At 40.2% G+C, this 14,962-nt stretch overlaps 1 protein-coding gene across 1 annotated transcript in view; it reads left to right on the forward strand.

The window, feature by feature from the left end:
• Positions 1 to 168: 168 nt before the first annotated feature.
• agtpbp1 (ATP/GTP binding carboxypeptidase 1) overlaps positions 169 to 14,962 on the forward strand; it is a 30,822-nt gene continuing 16,028 nt past the window's right edge. The window contains exons 1-13 of the mRNA XM_084360057.1: positions 169 to 318; positions 1,594 to 1,652; positions 2,815 to 2,945; positions 9,163 to 9,230; positions 9,868 to 9,931; positions 10,643 to 10,789; positions 11,174 to 11,305; positions 11,404 to 11,497; positions 11,662 to 11,699; positions 11,907 to 12,115; positions 12,233 to 12,410; positions 13,914 to 14,014; positions 14,642 to 14,758. Coding sequence (XP_084216183.1) covers positions 1,621 to 1,652; positions 2,815 to 2,945; positions 9,163 to 9,230; positions 9,868 to 9,931; positions 10,643 to 10,789; positions 11,174 to 11,305; positions 11,404 to 11,497; positions 11,662 to 11,699; positions 11,907 to 12,115; positions 12,233 to 12,410; positions 13,914 to 14,014; positions 14,642 to 14,758 — 1,311 coding nt within the window. The 5' untranslated portion in view covers positions 169 to 318; positions 1,594 to 1,620. The remainder of the gene's footprint in view (positions 319 to 1,593; positions 1,653 to 2,814; positions 2,946 to 9,162; positions 9,231 to 9,867; positions 9,932 to 10,642; positions 10,790 to 11,173; positions 11,306 to 11,403; positions 11,498 to 11,661; positions 11,700 to 11,906; positions 12,116 to 12,232; positions 12,411 to 13,913; positions 14,015 to 14,641; positions 14,759 to 14,962) is intronic.

A 14,962-nucleotide genomic window follows, 5' to 3' on the forward strand; every position in this document is an offset into this window, starting at 1 on the left:
TCGTAATGAGCAGTTTATCGTTTTGAACGTGCCGAGCGCGGCTATAAATCCGTCTCGATGATATATTTTAATGAAGATTAATGTGCACTTGGCTCCTTCTTGAATTTTCCCCCCTCGTCCAATATTGTGCCTGTAACCACGCAGAGGAACGTAGTCTCGCGTTGTTCAACCGTCAGCCCCTCAGACAGTTGGGGCTGGTGGTGGTCTCATCACAACATCATCAGGGCGTTTCAGGCAACGCTCAAACACACCGTAGCAGTCCCCCTTATCTTGGAATTGGTCCTCCCTGCATGGGATAACAGTTCCTTTTCCATACAGGTTCGTAAAATCATCGTTCTCGTTAGTACTATACAGGCCAGTTCCGCTAGCTAGCGAAGCCTGAGCGCTTAATTTAGCATTATTGTTAGCATACTTCTCTGTTAGCTAGCCCGCTGTCGCAGACAGGCGGCCGTTAATGAGTGACTAGTACAGCAGGTGCAGTGGAGGATAGATTATCTAACTAAGCATCTTGTAAAATAGCCTTGCAGATCTGTTTTCCTTGCTAACAATAGCGTTATGACTAACCTATATTTCCCAGCAGGCGGGAGTTATGACAGTATGTTATCAAAATGGAATTTTAATTCTGGTATGTGGAAGGACCTGTCCCGTGTAAACTGACCTCCACGACATGTCAGTGGTACAATTGCTTTGGAGACAACTTCAGACACATTATATGTTTATGGTCTGACGAATAGCTACTTCCATTCTCCCCCTCGACCCATATCAAGACACGACCCTCAGGGTGTTTATCTGTCTGTACCTGTCCAGTAAGAAATGGTGGTGGGCTTTTGCAGTCTGACTCTGCAAGTTTTAGAAAAGCCGCTTTCTCAATATTGTGTGTACTGTAGCTGTTTCTGGATTTCAACTGTATTGTGTTTTATTGGTGCAATTTTTAAGATGTCATTGTCATGACATCTTAAAAATTAAAAGTCTAAACTATCTCCTCTGTCCATTCTGACCCAATCTAAACTAAAAATGCAAGCCTGGTCCTATTTGCTTTAGTCGAGTGCTTGACGTTTTCCCTAAATAAAGCTGCTTTTTTTCCTTCTTTTAAAACGAGTTATGGCCAATTGCCTTTGATGTAATGCAGCCGAACACTCATATTGCTTTTGTCAGAACTTGTGTTCATATAACCATGTTCACAGGTCCTTTGTCTCCAGACATTTGAGATCTGCAGCATGCAGGGCAGCCCCTTTTTGTTTTGTGTAAAATCAGTCAGGAGATCCTGCGTCTCTGATAGTTTCTGTTCTGGTTCAGTTAATATGAGCCATCAATCTGCTGCTGCAGGTTGTCCCAGCAGTCATCGGGGCACTAGTTTGTCACAGAGCTAAATGAACACATTCACAGCTATGAGCAATTTGGTTTGTCGTCTTCTGGTTTTGGCATCGTTACAGGGCTAACTAGAGCCTGAGATTACAACAGAGGGAGTTCAGTGGGCTCTCTTTGGGCACATGGGTCAAAGGTTGATGTCGCTCATTTTTAATCATTGTACAGGATGTTGATGCTTGTCTTCTTTTTGGTCAGTAAGGTCTTTTTTTTCTCTTTCTCCTGCAGACGACATGAGATGTTGATGTGGTAAAAATGAACAAACCCAAAATGGCCACAGAGAAAGGGTGAGTTGCTTTGCTGTTTAGAGACAAACAAATGAAATGTTATATGCATACACATGCAATCATGCAGGCTGTGATATGTTTGTACTTGTCTCTGTGTCAAAGCTGCTCTGTCACAACCATCTGTTCTCTGTCTCACTGAGAGCTTACCTCTACCATCCTTGATGTAATCCTGTTCTTGTACTATTCTACCTTTTCACTGTCTCTGCACCCATGCTGTTGTTCTTCCCGTTGCACTGTTTGTTTTTGTGTGAAAGAAAGTATATTTGTGCAGCAAAGCGGATAATTAGTTTGTCTTGCTTGAACCCTTTTATATGAATTTGTCATGATGACTAAAAATAATGTAACACACAAATAGCGTTCATCATTAAGCAGTGCAGAAACGGTGTGCAAATGTGCAGCATGTTTATTTAGGCACTACTTGTCCTGTCGTGTTTTTCTTACTTACATCACTTTTTCATCATTCTTTAAATTTTTCCAGTTTTTTTCGTTCGCTGTCTCAGCACATGCACTTCTTCTCCCTGTGTCTTTATAAGGACATATGAGAATTTCGGCTCCACTGGGTTCAATCACAGAGTTTTGATTCGCTCTCCCATGTTTGCCGTTGCTGTACCAACAACTGACCTCTAACCTTGTGTTTCCAGCTGGGCGCCTCTGTGCTAAGGTTATAAATGGGGGATGGGTCACCATCCCAAAAATAGTGAAGCGCAAGGAGACTGCCTCAGTTTTCTAAACATGGATTGTAATTTAGTAATTTTATAGAACTGCACTGTATTACAGAAAAAAGCTATTTTTTTTGTTTGTTTGTTTTTTGTTTTGTTTTTGGCTGAGACAAATCTGACTCACTGTGGGCATACTAGGGCATTCGTGCATATGAGTCGCTGCTTTATGCTTGTTATCTAGTGTCACCCAGTGGTAGTTACTTTGACTCATTTGTGTGATAAAACTGATCCACCTTTCTCTTATAATCTTGGACAAGGACCAAGAAATCCTGACAGGTTGCCACGTACGGTGTTTGCAGCTTTTTGACACTCTTTTTTTATCCTTTCTCCAAGTGTCTACACAGGAATGCATTTATAAATTAAGTTATCCTGGACAAACACTACAGTCTTCAAAAATGTAAAAATAAATAAGTAAAAATGTTTTGGTTTGTGTGTGTTTCCAGTGTCCCCAGTAACTCCAGGGTCCTGATGCTCCTGGGCCAACTGGAGAGGATGAATGGAGAGGCCATGCTGAAGGATGTGGAAACGGCAAGACAGGTCACTGCAAAGATACTTCATCTCATACAGACACAGGGTAAGAGAAAACATACACACACAAGAACTAACATGCAATCATCCATACTCAAACTGAAACAATTAAAAAACGACAATCTATTCCCGTGTTAGGCTTGTCATGGTAGTTGGCACACACAGGTTTCATTACTTGCCGTTGTTTTGGTTTTTCACATCAATACTTAGATGGATGATGGATACTGCTATTCCAAGCTGGAAGTGTCAGCTCCATACAGCAGCAGCTGCAGAGTTTCAGCACAGAGTCGCAGGAATCACATTTTACTCCATGTGACAAGAGTAAGGAGAGTTGACCACAAGGTGATGGCAGAGGATTTGTTGTCAAAGCCAAAAGCAAAAGTGCCTATTTGGCAATATTTTTGGATTCAAACCCAATGCTAATAAGGAACCTGATAACATTAATGCGTCAGTGAGAAGTTGAATGTGTTTAGCCTGTTGCCTGGAGCTTTTCATCTAACAGCTAACCGAAGCTGGTTCTTGTTTCATTACTCCCACAGACTGTATAAAACGATTCCCTGACATATTTAAAAATGATCCGCTGTCAACAGATGCAGAAAATGACTGTTGTTTTGCTGTATAGACACATTTTTAACAATACTGGTGAATGATAAACTCACTGAACACATTGCACCTGCTGTGACATGTTTACTTACATCAACTCATATTTCACCTATTAAATGCTTTTAATGTGAAGCTGCAGCTGTAGAAAATCTTTACATAAGCAGTACATTAACACATGCTCAACAGATGGTGAATGTATCTCTTGTAAAAAGCCTGGTTTAATGGGTACCACCAGTTTGGTCACAAGCTATTAAGTTGATGGGGAAATGTCATCAGCGTCGCAACCCTATTCCATATATTAATGCATGTTTTCGGAGACCAAAGGATGATATTTTATCTTTGGCCTGATATCAATGAACAGTGCTGCCACCTGCAGGTGATTGTGACTGTAAAGAAGTGTTTACAAAACAATAAATGTGACATTGTTGTGTTATATGCAATCAAGAGCAGAAGTTCAGACCACTTTAAAAAGTTAGTGTTAAGCCCTATAACCTGCCTGGCATTAAGCACAGACACCGATAGGCACAGCTAGTCTGCATGTTGATTTTACAGGGAGTACTCTTGCTAGTTATTATTGCACTGCGTTCTAAAGTTTCAAAATGCAGCAGAAACAGATATTGTCCTTGTTATTTTACACATTTTTCTTTCTTGACCACCCAACTCAACTGAACCAACAACAGTTCAGTCAAGAGATTTGGGTGTGTTTTGCTTATCATGTGATGCTATAACCGCTAGACTCAAGCAGAGATGAGGAGCGGGCTGCACGGATCTGTTCAGCTTGCTTCCTTCTACCTCCACTTCCCCAAATTTACTTCATTTTCAGACTAATAGTCTGCAGATAGACTGAAGTGAAACCCCCTCAGGGACATTTATCAAACTTTGTGCAGCTCCCTTTGGAGCCACAAAAGGCTAAGTACAACTTTTGTCATGTGTGCAGTAGTACTCTACAACACCTGTCAACAGCCTGTGATGTGCAAACTTGTTGGAGGTCCCCTTTTAAAATACATTGATGCAAAGCTTCAGTTCCTCAAGTCGAGTTGATTAATTCATTACAATCGTGTTCAGTACAGTTGCTGTGTAAATAGAGATGGGTTAGTGCAGCTGTAGTCAAAGTGTGGATGGATTGATCCGATGTCTCCCGATCTGCTTCTCTGATTACTCTTTTGAAAGGAGAGCAGAGAGGAGATCTGACAGCTGAGGAAGAAAGCATTGTGCCGCGTCGCTGTGTAGAACAGACTGAAACATGAGCGTGGGTCTGCTAGCAGGGTGCCTCTCTGCTGCTCTGAGGAGCTTGGATGAATGGAAATCTCTGATGCAAGCATTATTGCTCTTTTGCTTTAATAATTGGCTAATGAGTGGATTTTTCAAATGGCCAAAAAGTAAAGTAGTTTTGATACTTATTTGCCTTATCATGCCAAATTGCACAATGTTTTCTGGTTGCAAATTCTCAAATTGTGAAGATTTGCTGCTTTTCTCAGTTTTGCATCACTTTAAAGTGAGCACCTTTGTAGTTTAGACTGTTGGTTGACAAAACAAGCATTTTGTTCACATTATATCTGTCTGTTGTCTATGCTAAAGCTGTACATGTTCATTTTTTGTTCACGGGTCTCTCTTGAAAAAAGATCCTGATCTCAGTGAGACCACCTGTTTAAGTAAAGGATTAAATAAAATAAATAATTAAAATAAAATCATACGAGCAGCCATTACTTAATTAGGATCCGATCGGTGGTTCTTCTTTTTGACTAAAAGGAAGAGTGAGTCATGGGTTTATTGCGATTGCATTGCCACTGTTGGCATTGCCCAGCTCGTTACTGGAGATTTGAACTGTTTTCCCATGTGGATGCTGAACCACAAACTCCATCCTTATTTGTAGCTCTTACATTAAGTTTGTCCTGGAGCCAGGTTGCTCAGCTTGCATTTTTTGAGCGAGGACAACCTGTAATCGCTTGAGTCAAGCCTCGGTGGACTCCTTGTGTGCAGGTACAGTGCAGAGTGAAGGATCCTGCTGAATCATTACCCTGTATTTTGAGCCTGCTGGCACATTTTGAATTTGCTTTGAACTTGTCCCCTGTCACTTCTCTTGATTTGTGTCATTTCTTGAGACAGAATTTATAGCTTCCTCGACTTAAATGGAAACCTGTAGTTAATCCATCGTGACTGATAGGTGCAGTGGAAAGGCTTCTGTCTGTGACTCTGTCAGTCATCATATATCAGCTGTTCCTCTCTCATCTACTTCTTGGCTGTCTGTCTAAAATGTGTATGAGTGTGACGTTGGTTAGGGGGAAGTAGGGGTTCTGTGACCCTGTTCACAGTAACTATACACCCCAGAAGGGACTTTGCTGTACTCCTGTCTCATGTTTAGAGTCTTAAGAGCTTAGGAGGCAGTGAAAAGATACCCAGAAAAAGAACAAGGCTGATTGAGAGAGAAGAAAGCCTGGTGTTGTAATTGGAGTAGCCTAATGTATACATCTAATGTATAGATAATAAAAAAATATATATAAAGATCATTCTACAGACCATGGGAGTTTTAGTTTGGGTAATTGGACTTGTAGGCAGCATGTTTTTGTTTTTTTCCTCTCTGCTGCTCAGTGTCTATTTTAATTTTTAAAGGATGGCGGCTTTCCTGGGTTTCCGTTTCATCACAGTGCTGAGTAGGAGAAAGAGGGGAGGCAAGAGAAAGAGGAGAGGTCAGCTGTACAGTTGTCAGTGTTCTATAGGCGCAGCCAGCGGTCTGGTTTCTGGTCGCGTGTAAGGGGCGGTGCTGATTTCTGGGTTCATAATGTCCTGCGGTTGCCCCTCAGCTCACTGTGTCGGTACACAGTTTGGAGGAGTGACCAGTTGAGCATTTTACTTCTAGCCTAACTGACAAACAAAGCGTCCTAACGCTTCAATATTGATTAAACTTATTTAGACGCAGCAGATCTGCACTGGAAACCTTTGGACTCCAGAGTAAACCTGGATGTTTTGGAAATTAGGTCTACTTTTCAAACAAAGTTTTGGTGAATTTGTTGTGAAATGGAGTACCGCTATACCAGGAGATACTATCAACCTGTGGTCTCTCCAGACCCAACAGGTAGGATCCTGACTGATGGAAATATATTAGAAAATATACTAGTTGAGGTAAGATCTATGTTAACTCTCCCCCAAATTATAGACTTTCACACTACTTATGATGGCAATTCAAGGGGCACAAATATTGTATATATTTTACAGTGAGATTTGAACAACCGCTCTTGAAACAGTCAGCCGTAGCTGAATAATAACTAAATCATCAGGAAAGACATGAATGATTGGCATCATCTGCACATTACTGTGCAAATCAAAATTAGCTGGCTATCCTCTTTACTTTTTTAGTGCAGTCATAAAGGTTAATGCACACTTTTTTACAGGCAAATCATTGCACCTGCACAATGCAGTGGGTAAACGGGTAAGAATTTCAGCAAATCATTGTTTTTATTATTATTAGTGGTGTCAAGATTTTGATTACAAATTGAAAATTTATCTAAAGACGCTTTAAATTTCGATCATTGAAATCTAAAGCAGGATCAGTGATTCTCCGAGTACTTTTCTTTCTCCTCACGCCTGCCTGTTTGTGTGCATCTGGCAGCCGTCTGGCACAAGTGTCTGAAGAAGAAACAAAATGATACTTCAAAGCTGACAGTGTAGCTTACCGGTAGCCTGCAGCTCCACTTTTCATTTTATCACCATGGGCACTACCGTAGTTGGAGTTGACAGAGAAAGCGACCTGGAAAATCCTCCTGTCTCCCTGAAGTCTCTGGTGTGGCAACATTTTGCTGTCCGACAACGAAAGCGTCGTTGACAGAAAAACTCTGGTGACTGGACAGCTGCAGGATAATCCTGACAGCTGCATGATAATCCTTCACCACGGTAACTGTGAGTCTGCGAAAGCCCGGTGGAATCCCGAAGCGGAGTATTTTTGTTACTCTATAAACTGAACTTAGTCATCTGAACCGGACTGAACTACAAAGAATGTTTTCCTTACCTTTGCTCTCTTGTAACCTTTGGAAATTGAACTGATGGTGTGGTTGAGTTTGTTTAAATTGAGTGTTTTATTCCACTCCCTTGCAAATAATTACAAATGTGTTCGTGTAATAAAAATGAACCAGTGGTGATGCGAACGCATTTAACTTTTATGGGGTTTAATACCGACTCAACCTTTTTACTGATTTAAACTCAAATCGCTACATAAATAAATGTCGAACCAATGACTTGTTGATTCTCTATAAAATCAATACGTGATAGTCTTAAAATGGCATAGCCATCAGTGCTGAAAGGGAAATATATATATTTATTTATTTATCTGATTTATCTGATAATTTGTATTTATTTATTTATTTTTCTCGCGATGCTCTTACGTGCAACCCCTCTTGGTGTTGTTTTTGAGGATTAGTGTTGAAATGCCATTTGGTTTGGAGAGCTTTAAAAAGTCTGGCATGACAGAAATGTTTAAAGGGGTCACTGCTGTCCAAGGCACTGCATGTGAATGTGTGTTCACATGCTCAGATATGCACACAGCTGTGTGCATGTGTTGAAAGCGAGTGTGTGGAAAGTGTGTGTATGAAACTGTATTTCCAGTCCATAATTTAACTTTCACATGCTTCGTGGTGAGAGATCATCAATCAGGAAAGCTGAATGCTTGCCACCGTTCATTTCTGTATTCACCTGCTGTTATGTTGTCTTCTTAATCAGTGACAGTCGGCCACAGCATGCATTGAGACACATGAACCCCTCACATGTGTAAGATCACTAAGTGCTGCAGCTCTGGGTTATTTGTGACATGAAGGGAGCACGTTTTTGACATACTCTTCTGTTGTACAATAAATCTGAAAACATTTTAAAGGGACAGTTTTCCCTTAAATCAAAAATATGTATTTTTTGCTCTTACCTGTCAGTGACAAACTAGTCCAATTTCAAAAGCACTACAGGTAAGAGAAAAATGTGCATAATGCATTGATTTTGGGGTGAACTGTCCCTTTTAATATGAAAGTGAAGTCTTTGTAATATTTTATGTATTTATTGTTTTAGAGAATCATATTTCTTATATTTCTTTCTTCTTATCTCGTTATATATCTATAATACTCTGTCAACTTCAATGTTGGTTTCATAAAGGTTGAAGGACAGTATCTGTCAGCTACTCTCAGTCCTGTGTTAGTGTTTGGAGAGTTTGCATTTGTTTCAGGACAGGACAGGACTGGTCCGGTCACTGTGGCCTCTTCAAAGAGGTCGGGAATCTGTCACCTCCTAAATTATAGTGCCAGCATGGAGTTTAAAGAGGTGGAGAAAGAGAGAAAAAAAAAAAGAGCACAAAGCCACTTATCCTTTGCCTTGTCTTGTTGAGTCGGACAGTTTCTTAGAGGTAACTTGGCTTTAGATATTAATATCTATTTATTGGTAAATACTGCAAAAATATTTATAACTACAAACAACGATGGAAGGTTATTTTCACATGCTCCATGATTATCATCTGTGACATTGTGACTGGTCCTTTATGGCCGACCCAACATATACAGGCCAACCTGCTGAACTTTGAGTAACAGCCGTCACTCTGCTTGTGTGAGAAGCCCCTAAATTGTTTTGCACAAAGGCAGTTCAGTTTATCTTCAACTTTCCCATTAATTTTATTTTTTTGTGTGTTACAGAGAAGAGCGGAAAAGAGGTGATGTCCAAAGGCTCCAGTGGCATGGAGGTCATCCTGTCTTCGCTAGAGGTCAGCTCACTTGTCAACACAACTTGACATGAAAGTTTTTAATTTAAGATAATCCACAGACCTTGTTGTGAGCAGCTTCATGTAGAAACTATTTTCTTTCTACCTTGAAGTTTCACAGTAAACGTAGTCTGTACTTTTTTCTTTCTGTCTGCACAAATGAATAGAGTGGTATCCTATACATTTGACCATCAATACCAGTCTTTGTGCTAAGCTTAGTATTCACTGCACAGACAAGAGAATGGTATCAATCTTCTCAGCTATCTCTCAGCAAGAAAGCGAATAAGTGTATTTCCCAAAAGATCAAACCATTTCTTTAAGAAAGCATTTTCCTCCCTTTGGCACATCTTTTTTAAACCACATAGACATCCGTTATGTAAGCTTTTTCCTGAATAACACTGCATGCAGAGACATAAATCTAAAAAATGCATCACATATATAAAATGCATCCATGCAGTTGTGGGAAAGCCTGCTGCAAATGTCATACTGACGCTTTGTTTGGTTTGAGATTTAATTACCCACCTCGGACAGAGAACACCGAGTAACCTTTCCCTTAAAGAAAATAAAAAATACATATAAATCCCTATAAAGTATGCACCTGTATATTGTTTAACAAGTGTGCTGTGTGTGTCTTCGACAGAACTCCCGGGATGTCCAGACCACGCTGAACATTTTGTGCATTCTCAGTGAGCTGCTGACTGTGGGTGAGTGCAGTTTGCTTTCTCCTTTTTTTCCAGAATTTATGAGCAGTTCATGCCCTGATTTTAAGAGGTGATAACAACATTTGCTTCCTCGCCGGTTAATCACTTAGTGGGCAATTTAACTGTCATTTCTCATTTTGAAACAAATCTATCTGGGACCGCATCCAGTGTTTTCACTTTTGCATCACTGTGAGAGGTATTTAATGTAAAAAAAAAAAAGCAAAAGCATAAACAATCTATTGTGCCGCTCAAATAAATAAATATAATATAATTAATATTAGTATTAATTTGTACATTTAGCTTGCATTGATAAGGTTTTAAGATTTGTGTTTTTCAGGATTTTAGCTACATATTCATGGCAACCTTAAGTAATTGAAAACTATTGCCAGGAAATGGCATCCTCAGCACTCTGGCATAGTAAAGAATAGTTTTGATTTTAAGACGTGTCCAACCTAGACAAGTTGGAAATGTGACTCGGTGACAGGCATTAGGCAAAACTGTTATACAGCAGTAGCTAATTGAGTCAATGATGGACTTGTTTGCTTATGTAGGTCATATAGATAAATTAGTATTAAATTGAGAGTTTTATATCCAGCTAAAGTTCCTTGTAGTATGTTTAAGAACATTATTTCTTTTGGCCACATTGTTCTGCTCCCATCATGAATAATATTTGATCACATCTCATGCTGTCTCATTGGTTGTTTTCTGTCTTAGGCAGAGGTCGTAGGGTCGGAGTGTTTGTTTCGAAAGGAGGAACTGGGGTATTATTCCAGATTCTGATCACTGCCAGCAAAGAGTTTCCTCCCAGTGAGGAACTGATGCTGCAGCTTCACTCACTGCTGGCGAAGGTCGGCCCAAAAGGTAGGGTACATTGAATGTCTGGGGGAGCAGCTAATGTTTGTTTTCACTGACTATTAATTGATTTGGCTTTTGTCTCTGTTTTGCTCATTTTATAACTTATTAAAACTTTTTTATATATTTGAAATGTCATGTCACTTATTTCAACTATTGTTTGGTATTTTCTGTTAAAGGTGCCCTGCTGAGTTTCCTTGTAAACAAATAAAGGATTTGTTGATATTCATTACTTCTCACCTTAACAGTGCAATGCTACGGTCATAAACTCTATGAGGTGCCCTTAAGACTGTATTATCATTAGGTGTTATGCAGAAAACAAAAGAGACAAAAACACTGAAAATTTGATTAATCTCTGCCTCATAACTGACCTTTCAACACCTGTGTGTTCAGACAGAAAGTTTGGAGTGAAGGCACGGCTGAGCGGCGCTCTGAACGTCACAATCAACTTAATGAAACAGAACCTACAGAATAACAAACTAATTCTGCCCTGCCTGCAGGTTCTCAGGGTTTACTCTACCAACTGTGAGTCATTTTCAACTTTGACATTCACTTCTGAAAATGTTGCAATCATTTAAATACACTGGCCATGTTAACTCAGGAGTATTTGATGTTGGTTTCAGTGGTGAACGCTGTTTCTTTGGGTAAGAACGGAGTGGTGGAACTGATGTTCAAGATCGTAGCGCCGTACAGCAAGAAGAACACCAGTCTGCTCAAGTAAGCACTTGATTTTGCTTATGAGCCAGCATGAATGGTGGTGTTTTAACTAAGTAGTGACATCCACAGGCTACATCTCCTTTACCTCTAGCAAACGGAGACCCGCCATTGACGTTTGTTCAGAAGATAATGTAATCTCATTTGTCTTGTTTTTTAATCAACAGGGTAGCTCTGGATGCACTGGGAGCTCTGCTCAAATCCAGTGAGTAATTTGCTTTATAATATTGACTTTCGACTCCCAGTATCCTTAATTAGTTTTTGTGTCAATGTGACATTGCTCCCTTCATTATTAACCCTTTGTCTGTCATTGATTGATAAGTTACTTACCTTCCAATATTCATCCAATATACTTTGCTATACCACAAATTGTCAGTGCTCTTTCCTCTCTCTCTCTTATCTCCCTGTACAGAAACTAATGCTCGACGTGCAGTGGATGGTGGATATGTGACTGTCTTGCTAGCTCTGTACCTGGACTGGCATCGCAATGACACACGGCATCGCCACATGCTAATTCGCAAAGGGCTGCTGGTCTGCCTCAGGAACATCACCAACATCAAGCTCGGCAGGAAAGCATTCATAGAGGCTGATGGCATGAGGATCCTTTACAACTCATCCACCGTGAGTGAGAATGTGACATACGCATGGCAAACATTTAAAACATGCAACACATAAATGCACCGTACAGACGCACTGTGTCTCACCTTCTCTCTACTTTCCGCGTGGTTTTGTTTCCAGGAGTGTCTCCCGGTGAGGACTCTGGATCCACTGATCAACACTTCCAGTCTCATCATGAGGAAGTGTTTTCCTAAGAACCGTCTGCCTCTGCCCACCATCAAATCAGCCTTCCACTTCCAGCTGCCAAATGTACCTGCTGCGGGCCCTGTGGCACAGCTGTACAACCAGCCACCTGGGGGTGAGAGCACACTAACCAACACTCACACACCGTTCACTATAGTGTGGCCGCGCTTATCAGTGTTTGCGCATGCTTTTCATTGACATTTATGCAGTAGAGACAGATGCATACACTTTTTGTTGCTTGTAGATTCTAGTCTACATACAACACAGACACACACACACACACACACACACACACACACACACACACACACAAATAAGAGGTCCACTGATGGTAGATTACATACTGTTGTAATTAAAACACTTTATAAGAAACCAGGCTGATGAACTCAACTCAGTAAAGAAATAAAATATAATAATATATACTTGGAACAATAAAATGGAATTATAAAATCCAGTATCGTCCAGTAAATCCTGTCTTACTGAACTAACCATCCAAACTATCCATAAAACATCAAGGTAGGTTAGGGTTAGTGATTTTTTTTTTTCTTTTTTGAAAAATGATTTTCCCTCAAAGTCAATAATTCCAGTTGAGAAGCCTGATATTTTTATGGATGAAAGTAGCAACCACTACTGATCGTTGCAGATTAATTGGCCGAACTGATTAATCTATGGACCTCACACACAAATAATGATTATTTCCCTGGAACACTCTTGACACTGCTGCACACAATGTACCTTACAGGAAGAAAGATTCATCAGCTCTGCAACAAGCCCTTAAAGAAGGGTAAGACGTACGTAAGATGATACAACTCCATCCTCAGAATGCTTTCTCATTCAACTCACGTCATACTAAAACTTCACTAAACTAACACATTACGTGTTAGTAATACAGATGCTTATTAGTACACATTGCTTAGTGCTTGCTTGTTCACCAGTAGACTTATGTACTGCACTGTACTCAACTAATTTGTCCACAGGCTGTCATATTTTGAGCCTCTTTGCTCTTCCCTTGATCTAATCTAAAATGAAACATGTCCGATCAAAATGTTATTTTTCATGTAGCACTGTGATTACTTAAATCTGCTTGTTGAAGGAACATGTTCACACATTTGAGTTGTGTTTTGCAAACAGAAGCTCCATAAAAATAGTGATATACAACACAGTTTTGACAGCTCTAATTGGCTACAACAAGCCAGTAACTGCCTCAAAGTTGTGTTGACTCATCTATATTCCCAAAAAAACATGTCGGCGATGTCCGTCACCCAACCACGGAGAACAGTGTAGCATAACAAGCTGCTGCTATTACATAAACTCGTCAGTGAGATCACCGGCTCGATGCGTCTGAAGAAATACACTCAAAATTTCTTCTGTCCTCTAAATCTCACACTCATCTCTGGATCATGGCTGCTCACATCTTTTCGTTAACATTTTCTCTCTTCCTGTCATTGTAACGAGACTCAATGACCAACATCAGTTGAGTTTTACCAGTCTGGTTATGTGTCAGCCATACACTGTTATTGTGGGAAATAATGAACTCCAAGCCTGGGCGAGGAAAAATGCAAAATATATGGTATATCTATTGTGAGGACAGTCACCTAAATAGTGTGTGTTTGCTCAGTGGATGATGTAGTGGACGAAAGTGACGATAATGAGGAGGCAGATGCAGACACGGAGAACGATACTGAGAACGACGACGATGAGAAGGATCTCCTCGCTGCGGTAACACTCAGCACTCACACGCACACACAATATTTCACATGACAGCATTACAAGTGCGTGTTGAGTTCAAAATGTTGAGCATATTTTCTCTGTATGACGGATGTTTATAAACATTTTTCCATCACGACTGACTGAACTTCAGGTTTTGTGAATTATTAAACATTTCATATCAGATTTACATAAATCATCACATCATCGTACCGTCATCCATATTTGGGGACATAGTTTTATGCGGAGCTGATGTTCATATGATCCCAAGTATCCAGCGGAGGGCAGACATAACTCACCAGTCCATGCCAAACACTCTCCTGTCACTATGTCAAACATGTCAAACATGCATTTACAGCAGCTGATTTAATCTAAACACTGTTCTTCCCTTACCGAGTCTATGTAAGTAATGCAGAATGGCACTCACAACTTTCCAAGCACCAATAAATCCCTCCAAAATGAAATGGCATCACAAATTGAGTCGGTTGTGGTGTCTTTGTAAAAGACTCTCACTTCCTTCATCTGTCCAACTCACGATCCTTGAGCATTAGCTTCAAATAGAGCCAGATAGCACACAGTCTGAAGTGTAACATTTACATATATAAATGTTTGCTCCCTTTTTGTTTAATTTTGAATCAGAATGACGACATAGAGACGGACCTAAACAAGCTACATCCCAAAAGGAACCCTGGACGTCCTCTTGAAGAGTTGAGGGTGTATGAGAGGTTCTTCCTGGAGCTTTCTGAAGACTTCCAGGTAGCCAAGATGTCAATTTCAACCAACATGAATTCAAGCTGCATTGGCATAGTAATATAATGTGAAAGGTTAGAATGTGCGGTTGGTATATTTTTAACACCTACCATTAAAACTTGATCTGATTGGCTCACTGTCAGCTTTCCTGTCTGTCTGACAAAATTAGTATGAGACATCAACTGATTATATAATGGTCACAGACAAATC

Source organism: Pagrus pagrus (genome assembly GCF_965226575.1).
Source record: "Pagrus pagrus genome assembly, chromosome: 8".
Taxonomy (NCBI): domain Eukaryota; kingdom Metazoa; phylum Chordata; class Actinopteri; order Spariformes; family Sparidae; genus Pagrus; species Pagrus pagrus.